Here is a 19,714-nt window from a genome sequence, read left to right on the forward strand (position 1 = left end):
TTTGTGCCTGCACATAAATCCTTCATCCTTCCTGGAGACTGAGTCCCTGAAAAGTACCAACATCAGCAGAATCAAAGATAAGGTCAGACAAACCAGGGAGTTTGGGGAAACGTATTTTGAAACATTATTATTTTAAACATAAACATTTCCAAAAAGCATCTATTTGTAAAACACATATGTTTCTCCCGGTAAGCTTTCTCCAGAATCATTTTCTCTGAGTTGATTCAGGAAATATACATATGAAATTGTAATCTCCTAGGAAAGAGTCTTCCGCAGTTGTCTATTATGTGCACTACACTTAGTAAAAATATTCACCTAGACTTTATTGGATGTAAATTGAATGTGTTTTGCAATTATGTCTCCACTTACCTCATTTTCTCAAGACTTAGGAAATTTCTGTGCCTGCCTTGTTTTTTCACATATCATGGTGGAGCTTCTGAGTATACTTCCCGACTGACGTTCTATCAATATATCAAGGGGTGGGTTGTAGACAATCCTCATCTCTATCACCTCCCCCAGAAGCCCACTAACACAGTTTGTCCAAAGGATAACACTTACCTCTTGATAAATTCATCTGTTTAAGGGTTCTAAAGTGAAAAACACATAGGCCAAAGCATTACATACCTTTAAAATTGTGTGGACACACATGAATCTGCATTATTTCCCAGCTGCAGATGCCAACATGGTGATTAATTTAAGGTTGCTGTGCTCACATTTTAATAAATTGTAAAATTCTGATTCCCTTCCCCCTTCTCCCTACCTGTCTTTATTTTCGTATGAAAGTGACAGTCTGTGGGAAATCTGGGTTTCACTGAATGTCAGCTGTAGGTCACCAGAAAAAAATAATGTGGAGGAATATTTACCAAGTGTTACCGCTCATCCATGCACAATCACAAGGATATATTCTGCCTTGTGAGGTAGTGGTGTGGGTGAGCATACACAACGACATGAGAACTTCTTGTTCACATCAAAATTAGCCAGCCTACAGGAATTTATAAATGTATTTGAAGAGATGTGTCAATGTTGCTCTTCAAGAAATGGTAACGTTGTACTTTTACAAAAAAAAAATTCTCTTTGTCCAACCTATTTCAGTATAATTTTGAAGAGGCGTTATGTTGAAGAGGAAGTAGGAGTAAAAATAGAATAGGTTTATATATTCCATCCATGACAGTGGATTAACTCTTGGGCTTCAGTGTGGTAACCTCGATGTTCAACGAGCCAAAGGAGAGTTCTGTTCATGAGGCTAGAAGTCTGATCCGTCTTCTTTTCCATTGTGTCTCCAGCCCTCATCACATGGTAATGCTCCATAAGTACATTTGATGAATTAATGAGTTAGTGAGCTCTACTGGGCACCTAAGCCAATTGTTCGCCATGTCAGTTTCATGAACCTGGTCTCTGCCTTGGACTTCATCCCACTGGCATTGGACACCTGCCCTGAACCCTCTCAATCAGGTCTTACCAAACCATCAACCTCTTAACAGCCTCCTCCCTTAGGGTTGAACCCTCTCCACTGAATACCCTCTCCTGATGAATAGATTATTTATAATTGAGATGCCCCACATGACTTTCAATCCCAGTTCTACTCTATATCTGTGCCTCTAATGCCTCACCAACAAAATTTGAATTCACTGGGAGTGGGGCATACCATATAGGGTTAGAGAAATGTACAAAACTGGGTATCGGGCTTCCCTGGTGGCGCAGTCGTTGAGAGTCCGCCTGCCGATGCAGGGGACACGGGTTCGTGCCCTGGTCCGGGAAGATCCCACGTGCCGCGGAGCGGCTGGGCCCGTGAGCCATGGCCGCTGAGCCTGCGCGTCCGGAGCCTGTGCTCCGCAACGGGAGAGGCCACAACAGTGGGAGGCCCGCGAACCCAAAACAAAACAAAACAAAACAAACAAAAAAAACACTGGGTATCCACCTTAGTAACCAGTGCCGCAGTGAGCACAGTTCTCCCTGCCCTGACTTGTACTTTCATTTAGAGGCTGATCCAGCTGGTCTCAGGGTCAGACCTCTCAGAGTTAGGAACAGCAGAAGGGAGAACAAGGACGTAGATGGAAATTAGAGACAGCATATTCTATTTCACTGTAAGGAAAAACTTTCTAATGGAGTTAGAAAATTAGCCAAAACCTTCAAATATGGACTGTGTGACCACCTGTTAGGAGTGCAGTAAAAGAAAGCCCTATATTGAAAGACAATGTACGTATGTATACCACATCTGTGGCAAATGCAGTGTGTGCTGCTGTTTAGTTAACCTGTCCTATTCCACAGACATCTTATGGTCTCCAGGTATGCAATCCAGAGAGCTGGAAATTAACTGGTTAATAACAATCAAAGGAGCTCATACATCTAAGCAGGAAAAAATACATCTTCTTTAATGTCAGTAGTTTTTATGGGTGAGTTGTCCAAAGTGTAATCAATGCTTGTTATATTTCTCTCAACACAGGATGTATACCCTTCTACAGTGTTTGGGCAATGACTCTGGACATAAGATAGTTCTTCTTGTCTGGCTATAGAGTGTGTTGCTTTGAAAAGGCAGCATTGTGCAACTGTGAATACATTTTTAATTTTCTTCCCCTGGAACCTTTATGTCATCCTTGGGAAGTGCCCAGATATGTTCCTGAAAAGTTGAATATACATTTAACTTTTAAGAATGAAATTGATTTTAAATGCTAATTATTGAAGGGAATTATCTACTTTATTCTCTTATGGGGCAAATAATTACTTGCTCATTTTTAGTTTTGGCAAATCTTAATTTTAATACATCTGCTTTGCTTTCCCTAAATCTGTAGGTATTTGCAAAACTGTAGTGACACTGAACTAAATCACCTCCTCAACATTAATGACATGTGTAGACATTCCTGAATTTTAAAAGAAACCAGTGAGTACCATATTTGTAAGGCAAGTTTCTGAATCCCCAGCATTTCTATTAATTAACCCTAATCTTTACCTTTGGAAAGTAATCAAGAGAGATTATTTGAGCCCCTGTTATCACAAGAGAATCGTGGATGAAATTCCATTCAACATAAGAGCAAAAAACATAGGCTGGAGGGAACACTGGATTGACAGTTTCAATCAGCAGAGTGAAATCCTGCTTTTCTTTCAAATGAGTTGATTTTGGTAAACTGCTTAGCTTCCTTGGACCTCAGTATTCTCATTGGAAAGATGGCAGTAAAAACGTCTGCCCTTCGTACTTCACAGAGTTTATCAGGATCACATGGAAAATGTTATGTGAAGACATTTATTTTGTAAAGCACAAAGTAAGTTTTATAGCAAATCTAATTAAGTGCGTAGTGCCTTCAAAATTTCTCCCAGGCAAGGTCTCAGGATGAATCCTATCTTTGAAATTCTGTCATCTTCTCTTGGAAGCACTGGCAGCAACGATGAGTCATTGAGAGAAATGTTGTTATTATTATAATAATCATAATAGAAATTAGAATAGTATGGACGGTACACACAGTTAATATTCATACTTGGGGGGCTTAGAACAAATCAGAACATGGATCCCGGTGTGAGCTGCCCATAGGCAATGTTTACTGTCTGCTCCCTCTCTCCTCTTTTCTAATCCCTTTCTTTTCCTCTAAGTGCTTCTAGATTCTTGTTCCTCAAGCTCTTGGCTGGCATTCTACCCCAGGATACTGGATTTGATATGGTGTCCTGCTTTGTAATTTTTTTTTTTTTTTTGCGGTACGTGGGCCTCTGACTGTTGTGGCCTCTCCCGTTGCGGAGCACAGGCTCCGGACGCGCAGGCTCAGCGGCCATGGCTCACGGGCCCAGCCACTCCGAGGCATGTGGGATCTTCCCAGACTAGGGCTCGAACCCGTGTCCCCTGCATTAGCAGGCAGATTCTCAACCACTGCGTCACCAGGGAAGCCCCTCATTAACTGTTTTGCCAGCATTTTAAACGTCTAATTATATGTCACAAACTATAACTGGAGCATCAGTTTATAAGAGGATAATCTAGGGTTTTGTTGAACTTTTATTTTAAAATTTCAATTTAGAGCTGCTTTGAGGTTTGATCTGCAGTTCAAAGTAGAATTTTACCAGCTTAGTAAATGTGAGCCTCAGGCACGTTCCAAGCTCCACACTTGACACATTCTTGTGATGTACTTGAAAGTACTTGAAGGCATCACTGATGTGAGATTTTTACAACATACAGTTGCAGAGAATAAAGGGCCTCCCACAAAATGTCACCATGCATGATATATTAGTAGAGGCAGACAAGGGTCTTAGAGACTTGGTGTTGGTAGCACCCTGAAGCTTCTAGAGTTTTCTGAAGGCTTCACAAACCCTTTCCTTCATTCTCCATGCCAAAAGGGAGAAAAGTTGCTATGGATAAACATAAGATGAGGAAACATGGAGCCATATTAATAAAGGGGGCAATTTAGCAGGAGGATTATAAATAACATTGTGTGGGAGCTAGCCTTTTCTTTTTTTTCTTTTCAATTTCTAGACCTCCCTTTTCCTCAGATCACAGGGTTAATATATGGAGGCCTGGAATTTACCTGTGGGCCTACAGAAAGGGGGCCAAGGCTGGGTATACTTCAGTGAAGGCCGTCAACCAGAAGAACAGAAGTTATCTGGATGATTCCATATGGTCTGGAACAGGGCACTAGGCTAGAAGTTCCTCATATAAAGGCTTAGAGTTGAAGTATTTCTGAGGGTATGCAAAGAAGAGGACCTTGCATGGGTGGCTATGGCCATGGTGGGTGACTGGTCAAAGAACTGGGGATCTTGGGTTCAAAGACAGATAATACCTTGACATTCCTAAGAGAAGAGCCTCTCATATGTCTGGCTTGGCGCCTAATCATCCCCAACCAACTATCCGATGATCCACTGGGCCAGATAGACAGTGGTTTACGGCTCTAGGGAGAGACGGCAGAGCAAATGCCAAGCGAGAACTTCATTGGAGACATAGACAGCCACCTCCTGCACAACTAGTAATTCAAGCTCTCTCTTGGGACCCATAACCTGGTGAGCTTATGGCTCAGTAACATACCGTGTATGAAAATGTTCAAAATCGTCATGGACGAGCATGGCGATGGAGATTCCAAACCTCAGTCTAGCATTTCTCACTTGCCTTGAGTCAGAATGAATTTAGTGTAATTAGACAGGAAAGATGGATAAAAATAACTGCCATGGTAGTCACAGGGAAATGACAAATGTGCAGCAGGAGGGAAGTTACTTTTTCTTCTTGACAAACTCACAGACAAAGTACATGGTAAGATGGCACTCTGTGTCATTCCACCTGCCTGAACTCAGCATTTCCACACAGTCCTCGTGGCCGTAGGGGTCGCTGGGCTCACCCTCCTTCCAGTTGCTGTAGTTCTGCAGTGGAGTGTTGTCGGTGAACACATACTGGCCCTCTCTCTCAAGGTCATTCACCCCAATGAACACCCGGAAGAAGCCACTCTTGGAGACGTAGTCTGCCAGAAGCATGTTGGCAGCTTCATCCTTTGGCATGGCGAGCATTCCACCCCGGATCCGGCAGTGGGACAGGGATTCCCTGTAGTTCTTCTCCTCCTGAACGATGTAGTAGAATTTCTCTTCGGTTTCCCTAATCCCTGCTATGACTTTGCAGCAAGGAAAAGAAGAATGTGATTATATGTGTCAAAAAGAGAAACGCTAAGTATAAAATATTGCTAACTTAAATTCATTTATTCAACGTTTAAAATTCTTTTCCAAAACCCTATCATGAGGTGGGCACTGGTTCAATATTTTCTCCACCTTTCTAGCTGTCAAATGGGGAAAAAACTCCTGTCATTGGTCCTCCCTTGTCTTTTTCTCCTTCACTTCCCTCACAATGTGAAGCAGAGAGCTATTTTGACAAAGATGTGTTATATGAACTGTCACTCAGCTCATCTCAGACAATTTTTCCCCTCCTAGTTTATGCTTTTGCCACACTTACCGTTCCGTGAGCATGACCTTCTCTCTTCCACTTCCGTATCTTTCATGCCTGGAAGGTCTTCTTACTGCTTTATCCGGCAAATTCCTACCCATCCTTTAGATCTTAGTGGAAGTGTTCTCTCCTATAAGAGCCTTTTCAATGCTCCTGGACAGACGTGAGCACTCCTGTGCATTCTCCCCTATGTTTCCATTGTCCCTTTCACTTCACAGCACTTGACACATTCTAGTCTAATTGTTTGTGTGTCTCTTCTACTGAACTGTGAGCATCTTGAGGCCAGTGACCATGTCTTTGCCACTCTGTAGCCTCAGTGCCTGGAACAGCGTTAGGGGGTGGTAAAGGCCTATTGGACTGATATGGAAATAATACAGAAGTTTGTCCCTATGGGCCAGATTCCTAGATTGTGAACATATACATCAATTGAGATAGATGGTCTATACTTCACTCCAGGTACATAAGTAGACTGAGCTTCTGAGTAAGATTCAGGACAGAACTGGGGACTCAGAATCATCCCAAGCTCATAATATGCTATGTACGTTTTGGCCTATGGGGGCATCTACATACATCTTTTTAGGGTCTATAAGTTAAAATTTACAAATAAATCTATGAGCACTCAAATGTTAAGGACTATTGCGCTATGTTGAACCTCTGGGGTCTGGTTTATTCATTAACGTCCAAGTCATGTCAGATGCGGCATCTTCTGTATAGGTTATAACCAGAGTTATAACTGAGGGTTAGTTCATATCAAACATTTCCTATGCCTTTAGTATTACAAGACGAGAATGGACACAAGATGGCAACTGTGTGCCTCCAGTATTGTACAATAAATATGGCTGGATTATAATAAATAAAAGTACAACAAAGTGAAACCAACTGTAACAGTATGAATGAGACAGTATGAATGAGTTCCCTCGTTCATACTGTCTCAGGAGAGGGCACATAAGCCCCACTTTAAGGGCTTTATTGAGAACTTTAATAGGGAAATACAAGGGAAAAAAAATGACTGATATGGAAAATTGCACAATTTAGAGAAATGCATAATGTTCCTATTGATTTGCACTGAGGGTAGAGGAGTCATGAAACCTGTGTTCAGATCCGTGCTCCACTGTTCATTTAGCTTGTATCTATGGGTAAGGTAATCTCTCTAAGCTTCGGTCTAATCATAAAAATTATTATTATTCCAAGTACTCAAGAAAGTAGCTGTTGTTTTTATTATTACTTTTATCTTCTGAGATGCTGGCTGTTTGAAAGCTGGGCCTTTTTTTTCTTAAGGCCCAGCTAGCCAAACTCTGCCTCTTCTTCATTCCCCTCTCTCACTAAAGCACCCGTTTCTACCCATAGGAACGCACATATGTATGTCCACAGGAAGTGGACCTGAAGTGTCCTAGAGTGAGTGGATAATTAGGATTTTGAGAGACCTTTAAACTGTTGACACTATCTCAGTAGGCCTTTGCCCAAAGTTATTTCCTGCTAGGGATGTTGGAATTGCAGTGTTGAAAGAGATAAATCCACGGATAAATAGTACAAAGCAATAGAAGAGACTCACCATTCTTGACAAACTTCATCGATGTCTTGAGGCGAGCCACACTGATATCCAGTTGTCCAACAACTTTTCGGTATCTTCCGCAATCACAGACAGTCCCTTTTAAATGACAAAGCTGTGAATTCATGTTGAAGCACAAGCAGACTGGTTGAAAAGAGCAATTGCTCTCTTCCCAATATTTACTGTCTTCTTCAGGTCTGGCTACGTCTCTCTGTGAACGGCTATGCTTTTCGTCTTTTATTTAATACAGGGTTTCTGATATACCTTGTCTTTAGGAACTCAGAAAATATCTTTTTAAATATTTTAAATTACTTAAAACACAGTTCTAAACGAGATTTTTTAAAAGAACTGTCAATATGACTAAGCACTGTACACATATTGTGGACCATTTGGCATTTTGTTGAACACAGAACATACCAGTCTCAGAATAAAATCTTTACAGCTTTTAAAATACATATTTCTAGCCAGTCTTCTCTTCTGTTACTGCATTGTTCACTGGCTCACACAACTCTGCCAAGACAGGAGAAAACTTTCACGATGAAATAAATGTTAATTCTGATTATCCATTTGGAGTATAGCTTAATGTTTCAAGGACTAAGTTTAAATCTTGTGAATAGATCTATCTTACAATTTCAAGAGTCAGTTGTTCCATTTGTGGATTAACTATGATTTTAACTTCTGCCATTAATTCCCCTTTGCTCATTTACCTTTTCAATTACCTACTGGTAATGTGGCAGAGAAAGAATTGTAAGGAAAACGATGTAAAATTCAAATGATTCCCAGATAACCAATAAGGGCCTGCTGTATAGCACAGGGAACTCTGCTCAATATTATGTAACAATTAAATGGGAAAAGAATGTGAAAAAGAATAGACACGTGTATATGTATAACTGAATCACTCTGCTGCACACCTGAAACTAACGCATTGTTAATCAACTATATTCCAATATAAAATAAAAAGTTAAAAAAAATTCAAATGATTCCCTTTTCCTATTTAATGGCTGCTTCATGTCAACATTTCCATTTGCTTTGTTTCTTTGGTTGTTGAAAAGCAAAATGAATTCTATTAGCCAAAGGAAAAAAAAATATCTGTGGCTTTATTTATCCACATTCACAGTTAAATATAAGGACGTTAAAAGAGCTCTTAGAATTAGTCCGCACTACACCTGTACGGAGAGAAATAATTGAAGCTCACCAAGAACAAGCTACTTTTTTCCTTGCATCAAGCGCTGGAAATAGACCTCTCTTTCAGTATCAGGGAGAAACTCCCCAGCCACTGAGGCATGTCCTGTAACCACAGGGCCTCACTGGATCAGGCCAGTCTGCTGCTGGCAAACTGCTTGGCCAGTATTTGGCTGAGATGTTGGTGGAATGTAAGACGTGCTGGTCCAATTGTTGTGGCCCTCGTGGATTTTCCTCCTGGTCTCGGAGAATGAGGGCTGCTTCCTGATGTGCTGGGTTTGCTGCCTCATGGTAAGCATGGGAGGGGTGGAATCACCATCCTCCCCTTCCCCAGAGGCTTGGAAAGTCACCAGCAGATACAGAGGAAATTTTCATTCTTCTCTTGCTTCTGGCCCAAGGAAAATGAGGTTAATCCCACTGAAAAGACTATTGTTTTTCTATAAACTATATTCATTTTTAAGATGAATAGATTTGGAATGATGCTAAAAATTAAGAAGAAAAACTAAGTATATTATACCTGCTTTGCCTTTTCCTCCAGGTATCCCAGGCAAACCCTTTTCCCCTTTGTCACCTGAAGAAAAACAATAGCCATGAAAAGAACAACTAAATAAAACAGTGTTATTGATGAATAGAATAGAACGCATAAAATCTAATGAAATAGAATTATTTCAGGCAGACAATATCTTATACACCTAAAACAACAGGAAAGAGGTTTTAAAATTCATTGCAATATCTCCAACAAATATTCCTTGGTTTTATAAAAATAATTTGATTTTGAGTTGGCTCTACAGGTACAACAAATCAAACAAGTCATAATTTAATTAGATGGAATGTAGAATTCCAGTTGGATGTATAAACGTTTAAGTTTGTGTCACTGATCTTACTAACATGTTTTTATAATGTGGCCTTCTGGGCAAAGCTAAGACAATATTCTGCATGTTTTTAATTTAAGAAGTGCCATTGTTTTACACATCTGGATCAACTGATTAGCACTACACAGTGTCTGTGTATTTATTATGCCCCCAAGTTCTTCCATGTGCCTCTGCCCTTGGATTTTCAAAAACATGTATCGTGCTTTTTCAATTTAATTCAACAAATACTTACTATTTACTTACTCTATGCAAGACAAAAGACTTGCTTGGTACTTTGAAAGGGTATAAAGAGAGACAAGATTAAACATCTGGCTTGAAAGAGTTTATGCTTTTTGGAAGAGATGTGATATATGCAAATATCCATATTTTAAAGTTGTGTCAAAAATATTATACTGACATATCAACCTTGATCATTTTCCTCTCTGCTCTTTTTTGTATTTGACCCTTTTCTTATTCAGTCAGAGACATCCACAAAACAGTTTTCAGAGAATCAGAATTATTAAAGCAGAGAGGAAAAAAGGTTGAATTTTTTCAACTTCAGAATAAGCTCTTGAAGCCCACATCAGGCACCATAATTGAAAGCAAAACTTTTGATTTATAAGAGGAAGTGTTTGCCTGAAGCTTTGGGCCCTGAAGTACTCTTCTCCAAAGAGAAGACCCTGATAGAAGTAAAACAGAGTTTATGCTTCAACAGTGATCTGGAAAAAGAATAAGAAAGAATTCAGGGGGATGAATACAGGATGAAGGTCATCCAGGCTAGAGAAGAATATGAGGCTTACTCTTGTAGGATAATGATGTGGCCAGGAATTGGGTATATGACCGAGGGGGCAATGTAAGGGGCAATGGGGTCAGCATTGAGGTTCTGCCTAACCCCTTCCTTTCCCAGCAAAAGGGAAAACCTGGGAGCCACTCTAAAACCCAAAAGGTTCCCCATGTTGCCTGCCAACTAGCCATTCTTTCGTCACTGTCTGCTGACTGCTTTTCATTGAGTCCCGTACATATTGGCCACTGATCATGCAGAAAGGCATGCCTGCCAGGGCCCCCAGGATTTGCTGAGCCTTTCCAAATTGACCCATGTGGACACTTTTCTTTACAGTGATGCCAGAGCTCCCCAGACAAAAGGAGGGGAGTCCTTGAAACCCCAAATGTAGTTTAAGTATGCTGGGGAATGCCTCAGAACTTGTACTTGGATGAAATGAAACAATGGGGAAATCTATGACAAGGGAATGTGATAAATATTATAAGAAAGACCATGAACAGAGATAACATACTCTGTCCAATGCAGAAGGGAGTTGGAAGAGGTAGTGCCCCAGCTGGAAGAATGAAGGAAGGCTCTCCTGAAGAGATGGCATTGGAGCTTCAGCAGGTGAAGGTAGGAGCAACATAGGAAACAAGGTACAGCAGAGGTACAGTTGGGAAAGAAGCATAAACATATGCTGAGCACCCTGATGAGGAAGATTGATCTGGACACACCTAAGCTGTGTCCTGCAATCTCCTCATTTCCCTTATATGTAAATTGGAAAAGATAAGACTAGATTTTGAGAGTATGTTAATGGAAGAAAAGGAATATATACTTGCTGAGTGCCAATCATTTGTCAAGTTAGATACTTTCCAGGTATTATCATATTAAATCCAATGAGCTAGGTACTATCATTATATTTATTCTACAACTGAAGATACTGAAGATCAGAGAGGCAAAATAAATTGCTCAAGGACGTCCAGCCATTCAACAGCAGTGCTGGTATTGAAACCCAACCACTTCTGACTCCCCAATTCATGGTGCTTTTCAAATAACTTAACCAATGACTTAATGAAGGGAAGCCAAGTTTTCAAAAAACGTTATAAAAAGTTGAAAGGAATATCAGTCCTATCATCACCAAAAGCAATATGGACTTGAAGGTTCATATGAATATGGCTTAATATTTTAATTAAAAATCGTTTATTTTCTTTATATGTGAATCCTTTCAATTCAACATAGGTTGAAAATTGATTCTAGTTCTGCTATGACCCTAGTTCTGGTCTAAGCCCAATAATGAATATTAAAAAAAAAAAGCATACATAGAGTATTTGCTTTAGAAAATGATAGGTTTTGGGGGACTTCCCTGGCCGTCCAGTGGCTGGGACTCTTTCACTGCCGAGGGTACGGGTTCAATCCCTTGTCAGGGAACGAAGATCCTGCAAGCCGCGCAGCACGGCCAAAAAAATAGGTTTTTAAGGAAAACAAAGTGCACATAAGAGACCAAGGAGATGAGACATTAGCACCATTGTCTACAAACAGAATGAAATAAAGGAATTGCCTGGTAGGTTTTCAGAGAAGGTAAAGACGGCTGTGGATCAGAGTAGGGCAAGATTCATTGAAGCAGTAGCCTTTAACTGGATCTTAATGTGGGAAATAGATACTTGAATTGATGCATGGATTTTTTTTTTTTTTCTGAGAAGATGTAAGCACTGTGACTACTTTCCAGTATTTTTTTTTTTCTTTTCGGTACGCGAGCCTCTCACTGTTGTGGCCTCTCCTGTTGCGGAGCACAGGCTCCGGACGCGCAGGCTCAGCGGCCATGGCTCACGGGCCCAGTCGCTCCGCGGCATGTGGGATCTTCCCGGACCGGGGCACGAACCCGTGTCCCCTGCATCGGCAGGCGGACTCTCAACCACTGCGCCACCAGGGAAGCCCTACTTTCCAGTATTTTGACATGAATTCCTTTCCTGTTTTTTAACAGATGGGAAAGTCAATGGAGTGTGGTGGAATGAAAGACCATGGAAGTCTGAAAAACCAGGGCTTGAATCTTGACTATGCCATTTAATAGCTAAACATGGACAGGTTACTTAATTCCTTTAAGCCTCCATTTCTTTCATTTTTAAAGTGGAATAGTGGTACCTTAAGTCATAAGATCATTAAGAAGGATAAATTAGATAATGTTATCATGGGATTAGGTCTGTGCTTGACGCCCAGAGGATGTTCAACCAGGGTTAGCTTCTGCCCCCTAAATCAGAGTTATGGTAAAGGAAAGCATGCCAAGTACTTAGCCAATTCATGGTGAATGTGAGCTCATAGTGTCTACTTCCCCAAAACGAAATCTGGTTTAAAGCATACGCAAAAATTTATTTTTGACCCATAAGTGAGAACACCTCTGTATTAACTGTCTTAATGTTGAAGAATTAGAGGTTGCATTTAAACAAACAAGCACCATAATACTTTCACTGTAAAAAAGATTATTAACCTTAAGTAAAAGCATCTATTTTGTCATGAGATTGAATTTACCTATACTAAATCATCCTTTCCTATTCCTGAAATGAAATATTGACATCCAGAAAGCTACCTTATCCATTCAAGTGACAACATTAAGGTCAGCCCAGAAAGCTGAGATTAATCTGAGTCAGTGAAAAAGGACCAATGAGTCATTTAGAAGGACCAATGACAAAATGAGAACAATAAATTTCAAAGTTCAGATTAAAAATGAAATTAATCCAGGTGAGCCAGAGCAATGAACCTCCATTTTTTTTTTTTTTTTTTGAAATTCCAGGACATGACATAGCTCTGGAGGAGTAAAAAATCTTAACCAATGGTGAAAACTGATGTTAAGGGAAAGTGGTACTTAGAAATAAAGAGTAGAAAAGAAGGTCACATCATAGGAAATAATGTATATCATTTATTTTTTCATCCTTAATGCAACGAACATTTAGAAAGTTTCTACTGTATAGTAGACATTAGAATAAGATGGTTAAAAAGCAGCATCCTCACATACACTTTAAACAAAGAGACCTGATATAGCTTTTGTTCATTTGTTTCCTCCAGAAATCCACAGTGTATTGGATGAAACAGACAACCTAACAAGCCATGACGACAATAAAGTGATGGAGGTGTGCACTAGATGTATAGGCAACTGAGTTTGAATAAGGAATTGCCTGAAGAGGATAAGGTTAGTTAACACTATCCGTTCCAGACTGTTACTTCTCCAATTTTTGGAAGTTCATGCATTTTAAGGCTCAGAAAATCATACGAAAACTTTTGATCCTACCCCTTGACTCGTCGTCTACCACCCTTCCTTCCAAAGTTACCTAGTCTTATTCTATGACAGGATTAAGACCAGGCTCAAGATCATGAACTTCAACCCTCCTGGTTGGAGCCTCATCTAGATTTGGCACATCTAAATCTAGGAATGTGCAACATCTAGAATAATTAATGAAGGCCTTGAATTCTGGACGTGTTCGTGGCAATGACTTAGCCTCCCACTCTACTTCTGCTCATCTCTAGGGCAATACTTGAGATCTTAACCTTATATAACTTGGTCGCATCTCAGAAATCTTGAAGTCCAACATCCCACACTCTGGCTACACCTCTCCCTCCCTTTAACCATTTGTTAAATGAAGCTGATAGAGCCAGAAGCAGATTCATGATGTATTTTTATCTGAAGCTTACACAATTTGAGGAGACTTCTTTAAAAAGAATACTAAATTACAAATGACAAAGTACTTATAAAAATGAATCCTTGTTATAAGAAAAGAAAACTAAGTCACTAAATTTTAGAAGTAGCCAATTACCACATTACAAAATTCACTAAAAATCATAAAATTTTAATAAAAGAATTTTGTATTTCTATAATTCTTTTTTTTCATATATTATGTGCTGCATATGTTTGGCTGCATTCATATACATCCATTGACCTATTGATAGGTGCATCATTTCCCATTTCAAAAAAAATATCATCTTTGCATAATTCAAGTTTGGGGTCTGTTTCTGCATGCTGTATTCATTTCCATTGGTCTATTTGTCTCTGCACTAAATCAATACTATCTTAATTGTTTAACTTTATAATAAATATTTAAATGCAGTAATTTAAATCTTTCACTTTTGTTTTTATATTTCAAGATGGTCTTTGGGAATTCATGGTCCTTTTCATTTCCCTATAAATTTTGAATTGGCTTATCTTATTCCAAGAGAACTACTTCTGGGATGTTAACTGAAATAGCACTGAATCTATTGATCAGTTTGAGGATCATCTTATTAATATTGATCATCTTAACAATACTGAGTCAACCAATCTATGAATGTAGCTTTACCTCCATCTCCTTAGATATTCTTTAATTTCTCTCATTATCAACATGTGGTGTTTGTCGTAGAGAGCTTATGCACCTTTTGTTGGATTTATTCCTAGATATTTGACCATTTTGATGCTACAATAAATGGAATCTTTTTAATTTCAGTTTTTAAAATTGTTTCTAGTATTTAGAAACAAAATTGATTTTTAGAAGTTAAGCTGTCTAAAAAACTTAATACAAATAGCTAATCTGTAGATTCTTTTGTATTTTCTGGGTATGTTATCATGCCGTCAGGAAATAATCACCCTCTTCTTCATTTCCAGTTATTATGATTCTTATCTCTTGTTCTTGCATTTTTCCTCTGGCTGGCACCTCTTGTATAATATAATGTTTTTTTCTTTTCTAACATCTTTATTCGAGTATAATTGCTGATTAGACTTGGTGATGAAGGCTATGCTCATCTCATTTCCAATATCAGGAGAGAAGTGTTCAATATTTCGCTACCAACTATGATTTTTAAATAGGTTTCTGTTGTTGTTGACATTCTTTTCATATTAAATGTTTCCCTCTATTTCTAGTTCGTTACATTTTTTTTAACACGAATGGGCCTATGTTTAATGAAATGTTTTTTCAGAATTCCTGGAATTCTAACTGGAAATGTTTGTTTTTGAAATGAGAAAAAGAGTGGCATTTCCTGGGCTACTCATCTCTGGCAGGCCCTGAATTCCCAATTCAGTTTGAGCAGCTTTCTGCTCAAGCCTCTTGGTCTCTTAATGCTGCCTCAAGTATGAATTGGTAAATGTGGAAAATTAGCACAGGATGTAGAGCTTACCTTAGCGTGGCTCCCCTAAAGTCTTTTTCAGTTTGGTTGCCCTCTCATGCCTTCAGACATGGTTTTATTTATTTTTTGACTCAACTAGTCATGCTTAGCAGAAGGATTAATGCAGGTGACTCTCTCATGGCCCGTAGCAGAAATCTGAATTTAATTTTTATTATTAATAACGTAAGAAGTTACTTTCACCTTCACAACTTGTTATTGATGGTTATGTAAATTAAGAATATTGTCAGCTTTGAGAATACCTCTGTAAAGTCTTGTTCATATCTGAGCTGTTAGATTTGAAAAATGTTTCCACAGATTAACTCTAGCCTGGTACATTTCAAGCCTTGTTTCTTTTGCACAATCGACACATTTCTTGGGCTGGGTGCCCCGGACACATTCTTATGATGATCTGACTTCTACCCCTGCACTTTTTCATTATGACTTTGGATAGATCTGCACAGTCGGTGGTAGGAGTATTCTTGGAAGTTATTCCTACTTTGGAACTGTTAGCAAGAATTTAACTGTACATGGAAATAACTGCAAACTACACAGATATATCTCATTAAGTCCAAACAAAATATTTCCCCCACTCAAGTTCTTCTTAGCTAGCTCCCAAAATACTTGTATCCACTCCAAAAACTTATACAAGGAGAAGTATGTTGGAGGGAAGTTGGTGCAGGAGACAGTGCTCTCTCTTTCTCTCTCTCTCTTTTTTTTTTTTTAAGGCTGTTATTGTCTTTATTTTGTCCATGAGGGAACTGAAGCACAGATAGGTTAAGAAATGTATACAAGGTCACATGGCAAGAAAGACACTGAGTCAGGATTGAAACCCAATCATTCCAATTTCAAACCTCAAGAGTTCAAATATTCTGCTGTATGGCAGCCCAAGTAATCCATGATGGAAGATGTTCACACCTTAATAGATGTTCAAACTCAGGTTGAGAGCACAAAGGAAGGGTTCAGGAAAAGCTTTATAAAGAAGCCTAGTCTTCATGGTCTTGAAGAATAAGTGGCATTTTGACACACAGTGATGGACGAAGAGGTGTGTAGGGGTAGGAAACTGTCTGAGCAAAGGCAGAGGGCAGAAGAAGGCACCTTGGCGTGTTTGGGAAACAGCAAAAGGAGACAGTACCCTTAATCCATGCATTCCAGTGGGGACAGTACCACCTCATGGATGCAAAAGTCAGTGCAGTGGGGGGGTGAAAAAATCTTACTCTTTTTTAATATATAAAGTATAAATACACACAAACTACATAATATATAGTCCATGGATGGTGTTAAAATTTCACGGAGGGGTGGGCAAGAAGGAAAAATATGTCTGAACAGCTCATTAAGGGGGCAATATGTCTCAAAAGGCTTGCTGGCAAGGCATTTGTTTTTTAAAATGTTGAGAGGCACCATTTTGATGAGTTAAGTTTACTTTACAAATTCCACCAAGACTTGTGGCCACGTGAACCCATCGCTGAGGCTCCTCTTGGCGGCTTGGGAAAAACCCAAACAAGTGCGGGGCTCTGCAGCCAAAACTTCATCAGCACCACCACAGGTACATCCTACAGCAGGACCATGAACCATGAGGGGTCCATGTAGCTCTTCTTCAGCTACGAGGTCTTCAACTTCATGTGAATATACACTATACGGTGGATATAAGCCACTGGATCAAAAGGAACCATAATAACTTCTTTTCAGTGGTACTGCCTTCTATTTCTGCCCTCAAATGCAGGTCGAAGGAAGTTTCTCAAAGGAATGAGCTGGAGGGTGTTCCAAGCCACAGAATGAGAGGAGAGGGGCCACAGCCTCAGCTCAGCCTGCCATCCATCAACCTGCCCAGGAGAACACACTGCTGGCCACTGCTGGCTTAATTACGCAGCTGCTAAAGCACATATGGAAGGCTGGAGGGGACATCAAGGCTGCGGAATTCTATTACCCATAGCACTGAGTTTCCCCACTCTGCACCTTTGCACAAGAATCTCTTGCATCTTCCTCAAATGCTTTATCCCCGTTTCCATAAACATGTTACTATTCTTCAAGATCTCGGTCAGTTCTTTTTCTCTCTTTTTTTTTTTTTTTTGCTGTACACGGGCCTCTCACTGTTGTGGCCTCTCCTGTTGCGGAGCACAGGCTCCGGACGCGCAGGCTCAGCGGCAATGGCTCACGGGCCCAGCCGCTCCGCGGCATGTGGGATCTTCCCGGACCGGGGCGCGAACCCGTGTCCCCTGCATCGGCAGGCGGACTCTCAACCACTGCGCCACCAGGGAAGCCCGGTCAGTTCTTTTTCATACCAATCTGGCTTTACTCTCTGACATGGCTCCTATAGTAGTCCTGTGGTCATTCAGCGTTATACAGTTGACCCTTGAACAACACGGGTTTGAAATGTGCAGGTTCACTTATGTGCAAAGTTTTAAGATAAATATATTGGGGAAGTTTTGGGAGATTTTCAACAATTTGAAAAAACTCACAGATAAACCACGTAGCCTAGAAGTACTGAAAAAAATTAAGAAAAATTTAGGTATGTCATGAATGTATAAAATATATGTAGATACTAGTCTATTTTGTCATTTACACCATAAAATATACACAAACTGATGATAAAACGTTAAAATTTATCAAAACTTACAGACGTGACTACAGACCATACATGGTGCCATTCCCAGTTGCGAGAAATGTAAGCAAATGTAAAGATGTAGTATTAGATCATAACTGCACAAAATTAACTGGAGTAAATACTGTACTTAGGTCATACTTTCGTAGCCACCTCCCACTACTTCTGTGGTGAGCTCCAGCGCAGCAAGTATCTGCTTAAAATGCCCCTGTGATGCAAATCATCCGCACTTGAGCCCGTTCTCCTATGCTCAAATCAATTGTGTATCCAGGTTAAAGGAGATCGCTTTGTAACTTCAAACCAACAGAACGATGTCTGTATGAACTGCTGACTATCAGAAGCAATAAGGGAGGGTGGGAGGGAGGCTCAAGAGGGAGGGGATACGGGGACATATGTATGCATATGGCTGATTCACTTTGGTGTACAACAGAAACTAACACAGTATTGTGAAGCAATTACACTCCAGTAAAGATCTATTAAAAAAAAGAACCTGCTACCGTTGTGGTGCTTTTGGAGAAGACGATGGGATAGGGTGCTTAGGTAATAAAGGGGAGGTTACCTGTGTTTTATAACATGGAAGCAGGAACATGCAGGATCAGGATATGACTGAAAACAAAAGGATGTATATACACGCACCTCAAATTCCTATCCTGTTAGTAGATCTCAGACACAGACTTATTATTATTCCACTCAGATTAAAAAGGAATATTATACTGTCCTCAGCTACATTGAGTTTTATGAATAATTGTTTTCTGCAACTGAGTGCGCTTCATGGTCATGACACCCATTTTAATTGCATAAAGGATTATAACCAGTAGATCCCAGGAGAGAGTTCTGGGGAGAGACTAACTGAACTTTATGTTTGAATCTGTCCCTGAATTTCAGTTGAAGTTTGCTCAAGGCCTTTTTTCAAAGACACGTTGCTTACGTAGGGAAGAAACTGCCAAGATAGGAGGGAAGAGAAAACTCGTGTTTTAAAAGAAAGGAAAGGGCTCATTTTTCATGGTACAGAACATTTCAACATATATCGAGGGTAGGTTCAATTGGCTTTAAATTGCTACTGGAGAATAATAAAATATAGCTTACCCTTCTTGCCAATGGGCCCGGTCTTGCCAATATTGCCTTGGTCTCCTACATCACCCAGTTCTCCTTTAATTCCTGAAAAGCAAAGCATGTCATCTTTATATCCTAAGGTTTTATCTTCCCTTTAATGATGTGCCTAGTATATGATATTCACTTGAAGGAAATACTGAAAAGTGCATTCTTCTATCTGTGGTATATTATATACATCCTGTGCTATATTAACTATTTTAATAGCATTATAATGTACGTATTAAAATTAAAATGTGGGTGAGTGTGACAGTCCTGGGCCTGATGATATTAAAATGCAATATTTCTAAAGAACTACAGCAGAGGATGTTTAATCTAAAGGTCAGGTAAGGAGCTGAGTGAAAAAATTCTTGCAGTTTTTTCTAATTCTGTTCCTCCTGAGATCCACTTTGGCTTCAGTCTGGGATTCTATTTCCTCGCTACTTTAAAACAAATTGGACTAGCTTAGCCATTTTTTCAAAGGGGAGGGAACATACAATCATAAAACCTAGTGATTAAAGAGACATCAGAGATTGTCCCACCAAGTTTTCATCCAAAAAAATGTAATCAGGGGTTCCTGAGTGCCTACAAAATTGTTACTAATTTGCATTTTTAATCCATGATTATCTAAAAAATATTTACCAGTTGTAAAGCTATCTAGTTGTGA

At 39.7% G+C, this 19,714-nt stretch overlaps 1 protein-coding gene across 5 annotated transcripts in view; it reads right to left on the minus strand.

Moving 5' to 3' along the window:
• Window positions 1–3,658: 3,658 nt before the first annotated feature.
• Window positions 3,659–19,714, minus strand: part of COLEC10 (collectin subfamily member 10) — a 171,039-nt gene continuing 154,983 nt past the window's right edge. For 4 of the 5 annotated variants that reach the window (XM_067711426.1, XM_067711425.1, XM_067711423.1 and 1 more), the window contains 4 exons: window positions 19,045–19,116; window positions 9,145–9,198; window positions 7,449–7,544; window positions 3,659–5,570 (listed from right to left, as the gene is read on the minus strand). In XM_067711426.1, coding sequence (XP_067567527.1) covers window positions 5,179–5,570; window positions 7,449–7,544; window positions 9,145–9,198; window positions 19,045–19,116 — 614 coding nt within the window. In that variant the 3' untranslated portion in view covers window positions 3,659–5,178. The remainder of the gene's footprint in view (window positions 5,571–7,448; window positions 7,545–9,144; window positions 9,199–19,044; window positions 19,117–19,714) is intronic. The other variant, XM_067711424.1, reaches the window with a different exon arrangement.

This window comes from Pseudorca crassidens, chromosome 17 (genome assembly GCF_039906515.1).
Source record: "Pseudorca crassidens isolate mPseCra1 chromosome 17, mPseCra1.hap1, whole genome shotgun sequence".
NCBI classification, from domain to species: domain Eukaryota; kingdom Metazoa; phylum Chordata; class Mammalia; order Artiodactyla; family Delphinidae; genus Pseudorca; species Pseudorca crassidens.